This window comes from Asparagus officinalis, chromosome 1 (assembly GCF_001876935.1).
Source record: "Asparagus officinalis chromosome 1, Aspof.V1, whole genome shotgun sequence".
NCBI lineage: Eukaryota > Viridiplantae > Streptophyta > Magnoliopsida > Asparagales > Asparagaceae > Asparagus > Asparagus officinalis.
Window position 1 is genome coordinate 125,644,343 of NC_033794.1, and position 5,289 is coordinate 125,649,631.

General features: G+C 36.6%; 1 protein-coding gene across 1 annotated transcript; it reads left to right on the plus strand.

Moving 5' to 3' along the window:
- Positions 3,300-4,949, plus strand: LOC109831734 (zinc finger protein WIP6-like). Its single transcript, XM_020399162.1, has 2 exons — positions 3,300-3,751; positions 4,350-4,949. Exons 1-2 carry the CDS (start codon positions 3,338-3,340, stop codon positions 4,815-4,817), a joined length of 882 nt encoding a protein of 293 aa, XP_020254751.1. The 5' UTR covers positions 3,300-3,337; the 3' UTR covers positions 4,818-4,949.

The window sequence follows — 5,289 nt, forward strand, 5'->3', positions numbered from 1 at the left end:
AGGGCTGTAACTTGAAAACCGATAACCGAAAAAATAACCACACCAAAACCGAACCATAACCGAAAAAACCGAGGAAAGAAAAAAACCGCACCAAACCGCAAAAAAATAACCGAAAACCGGAAGGTTTGGTGTGGTTTTGGTTTCGGATGTCTGGAAACCGAAACCGAACCGAAAAACCGATTATATATATTATAAGGAAATTATATTATTTATAGATATATATTATTAATATACATAAAATTTTATGTAGAAACTTCAAACTTGGGCTTAAATGAAGCCCAAAAAAAAGGATGGCATTGGCCTGCGTTCCAACATTACTACAAAGTCTACATTAGACTTTAATTATATTTCTAGGGCTTCTGAGAATCTGAGTTCTCGTCCATCGCCCCCAAAGTCCCAAACCCAACGAGCTTTTGGTCCTTCGCACTCCGTCTCGTCCCCTCTCGTCCATCGCCTCCAAATCTAGGGTTCTCCCGTCCATCGGCCCCAAATCTTGGGTTCTCTCGTCATCGGCGAAGAAATCCCTTCTGTCACGTGGTACTGTAGCTTTCCCTTTCCCCAAATGTTGGTCATGAAGGAGCTTGCTGCTGAACTTGAAGTGCTGATCTATCATCTACATGTTTCTGCTATTCTAGTTTTTCATCGCTTTTTTTTCTTTTCGAAAACTGTTATGTGGCATTGTGGGATGCCCTTTTTCAATTTTTTCTTTTCTTTTCTTTTCGGAAACGGTTATGTAATATGAGACATTTCTACTTTCTACTTTTCTAGACTTGTTTTCTTTATAGAATAACCGAAAAAAACCGATATAAACCAGAGAAAAACCAAACCGAACTACACCGAACACAATTGGTTTATGAAAAAATAAGTGAAAAATCAAACCGAACCGAACCAAAAAAATAGATCGGTTTGGTGTTCGGTGTCACCTATTAACCGCACCATTCAAACCAATTAACAGCCCTATGGGAAATTGTTGTTTAATAAAAAAGTGGCTTTATGTTAAACCTTATGTATAAGGCCCACAGCCCAATAACATTTGGACCCACATTAAACATTACATCTGAAGACAATAACCCCACTACTTTCAGAAGACCGCTTATGTTTTCCTTTAGGCCCATCTAAAGGTCTGGTTTCGTATAACCTTCTGATCTTTTCCTCTAGGCCCTTCCCGGTTTCGCTTTTGGTGCACAGATCTTTTACTCTCTGACCAAAAATTACAAAATATATATAACAATTACTATGAGGCCCCACAAAAAACAGAAAAGTTATAAATAGCCTATTCTAAAATCCAAAAAATTATAAAAAACCGCCTGAAAAATCTAAAATTTACAAACAGCTCGCTAAAATCTGAAAACTGCAAAGGACAAGATTTGAAAATTGCAAACAAGTCACTAAAAAATAAAAAAATTACAAAAAACCCTAAAAATAAAAAAAATACAAGCAACCTCCTTTACAATCCAAAAATTAAAACAACATCCTGGAAAAAAAATCCAAACATTACAAACAAACTCATAATGGTTGTTCGTAATTTTGTAATTTTCAAGGTTTTGCTTCTATTTCAGATTTTCTAGGGATTTATTTTGGAATTTTAGAATTTTTTGGGCCTTGTTTATAATTTTAGAATTTTAATGGCGTGTTTACAATTTTTAGTAGTTTCATTTGGCTATTATAATTTTTATGTTTTGAGAGGGTTGCTTGTAATGTTTTATTTGTTCAAGATTGTTATGCTATTTTTAGGTGATTTGGGCAAGAAATCTATAATTTTCAAAATTGAGTGTTTAATCTAGCATTGGGTTTTTTTTGGCACTTGTAAAAATTGCTAGGTAATAATAATGCAATTATGGTGGTTTAGTGCAAATATTTAAAATAATTTGGGTATTTTTGAAATTTCCAAGCTTATTGAGGTTTAGTGAGATTTTTATCTTTTTGGAAGTTTACAGAACCCTTCATAAAATTTCGGGAAAAAACAATAAAATTTTGAAATTGCAAAAATATTTGGAAAAATAATGTGTTCCAAAGAAACAATACTTTTTGAAAAAAAACTATTGGAAAAGACTTATATTTTACAAATAACATTTTGGAAAATTAATATTATTTCTTTGAAATATTTTATTTTTCAAGAACTATTATTTTTGATATTTTTGGCAAATAATCTCAAGAACATATAAATATTAGCAATAAAGTATAACGTTTCTCCTAAAAAAATATTTGTAAAATAACAATACTAGTAAAATAATGACACGTATAACATATTGAATAGCTCATACATTTTGATCGTGAGTTTTTTTAGGAAAATGACAAGGGCACACCTCCAACCACACCTCTAACCACACTCCCTCTCTTATTTGTTACAGTGCACCGGGTCTCATATGAGATTTTAAATTTTTAAAATCTCATGTGAGACCCGGTGCACTATAACAAATAAGAGAGAGAGGGTGTGATTAGAAGTGTGCCCCTAGTGTCACCCGTTTTTTTAAATACCAAGACTACAAATTAAAATAATGGGACCCTAGATAGCAGCTCGATCTTAACAAGTAACAAGTGCCCCCACGGCAGTTGTCGACAAAATTCATGTAAAAATAGTGTGATTTATTTATGAAGCTAATCTCTGTACGCAGAGGCCAGAGCCACATTGGATCCGGACCTTCTGCATAGATATCTGCGCTGGAGTGAGAGATAGAGAGAGAATGTAAACACAGAGTTGTGAATGACTAAAGTTGATGAATCCCAAAAAAGGAAAATGAAAAAGATGGATGAGGTGGAGAGAAAAGAGAGAAGAAAAAAAAAAAGAGTTGGGAGTCCCCATGAGTCGGTGGGCCCCGCCCCCCCTCTCTGTTCCATCTCCTCTTTTGCCGGCCCCTTGTCCCCTCTCTCCCCTGAACACGCCAAAACTCGTTCTATTTCTCTTCACTCCACGTGCATGCCCTCCTCTTTCTCTCTCTCTCTAAAATTTCACCTTCTTTTATCTAGCTTTTAGTTAAGCGGAGAATGATTCCGTGATCCATCTATTTGTCCGATAATTAAACCACCTAAGTAACTTTATCTAATGATAGATATGACGCGAATTAACTAATTTAAACTATATTTTAAGCTAGTTTAATGATTAGTTATCAACGAGGCCTAAATTTTCCTCATTCATCACGCACTTAATTAGAGCATATATAATCTGAGAAATTTTACTGTGTAATGTTTTACGTACAAGGATCACTTGATATTTTCTCTAGAAGGATCGATGCATTGATTGCCATTCTAAAGATAACACCAAATTTCGTATAAAAAAGCTTGGTGCAACAATAAATTTATCCATTAATATAAATAGGAGCCTAGTCCCCTCTCCTTTATGTTCCCTTTGTATCAACTTCTCACACAATCAAGCATCATGCTTTCTCCTAGTCACCATGAAGAGGATGAGGATCACTCCGTACTCCTCCTCACTCTCTGGCCACCAGGCCAACAAAACCCTAACCCTAGCTCTACTCCTCCTCCTTCGTCGTCGTCGTCGTCGTATGCGGCAAAGCAATCAGTTGATCGGCACGATGATGGTAATGATGATGAAAACAATGTGACTGTTTCCCTGTCGATAGGGCCACCCGACGACGGAGGAGCCAACTTAGGTACAGATGCGAGGACTAATAATGATCCTGCAGCGCCGAGCCACTACTGGATCCCCTCTGCAGCCGAGATACTCGTCGGGGCTACGCAGTTCTCTTGCGCCGTCTGCAGCAAGACGTTCAATCGCTTCAACAATATGCAGGTGTTTGTAACCAAATTAAACCCTAGCTAATATGCAGGTTTTCCAGCCAGTTTTTGCTAGATATTTTTGATGTACTAACATTCTTTCAATGGTTGATGAATAAAGTTAATTTTCATTGACAAAAAAAAAAAAGAAATCCCAATGCTATATATCAATACAACTTTTATGATTTATAACCATGTTAACCTGAATTGTACATGAGATTTTAAATTCTTTAATTTTTTCCCCCATGATTGGAATTTGAATGTCCTGCATTTTTCCCCCTCTCAACTTGAAGAGGAATTTCTACTGCCTACACTTTTAACAGTACAAAATCTTTTTCACCATTTTGTATGGAAAAATAAAATAAAAATCATGCTTGAAAAATGCTAATTAGCACTTAAATGACTAGTCATAGTTTACATGAGTTTGCACTTGCGTATCCTAAGTTAATTTTCTTTTCTTGAGATTAAATAACCTGTTCCTTAGAAAGTAGCACATTAATTACTATCTTCTCCTATGGAAATGTTGGAATTATTGCCGTCAATAAGCGTTGAATCATTCTCTTACAAAATTTTTACGTAAACTACTTTCTTCTGTTTTTCCCGGCAATGGGCAGATGCACATGTGGGGTCACGGGTCACAATACCGCAAGGGCACCGAATCCCTCCGACTCTCAACAAATCTAAAGCCCACCTCCCCATCAACCCTCCGGCTCCCTTGCTACTGCATTGCCGAGGGATGCAAGAACAACATTAACCACCCTCGGTCTCGCCCGCTCAAGGACTTCCGAACCCTGCAGACCCACTACAAGCGCAAGCACTGCGCCCGCCCCTTCGCCTGTCGAAGGTGCGGCAAGAGTTTTGCTGTGAGGGGGGACTGGAGGACCCATGAGAAGAATTGCGGGAGGCTCTGGTTTTGCATTTGTGGGTCGGATTTTAAGCATAAGAGGAGCCTGAAGGATCATGTTAGGAGCTTTGGCGGCGGGCATGCGCCGCACATTGTGGAGTCGGTGGCGGCGATGGAGGTTGAGGATGGACATGAGGAGGATGGAGATGAGGATGTTGATGACATGGTAATTTATTAAAGATAATTGATTATAATTATGTGGATTACTCAGTTATATATATATATGTAGTGTGTTCTCAACTGTTAGAACATGTGTTTGTAACCTTTATATATAGTATTAAAGACTCCTGCTTGGTAGTAATTATTATCCTGCAATCATGTTATTAGTTAGTTTTAATGTTTTATGCTACAACATGAGCTTGCAGTTCACAACATCATCCTAAGTTTTAAGTAATCATGCATGTACGTACGTAGCGTAATAATTACAAGACTTTTAAGATCAAGTTGTTTGACAAGAAAGATAGTTATTTGTTTGTTAATGGCGTTCTTTATTAAATTTGAGGAGAATTTGGGCTATTCGTTTTTTGATCATTTCTTTATCTTTATTTTTCTTTTTCTTTTTTTTTTACTTTATCATGTTTAGTGATTTCTGAGAGATGAAAAGAAGCTTTCTACCATGTAAAATGGAATTTAAAATTTTCTATACGTAC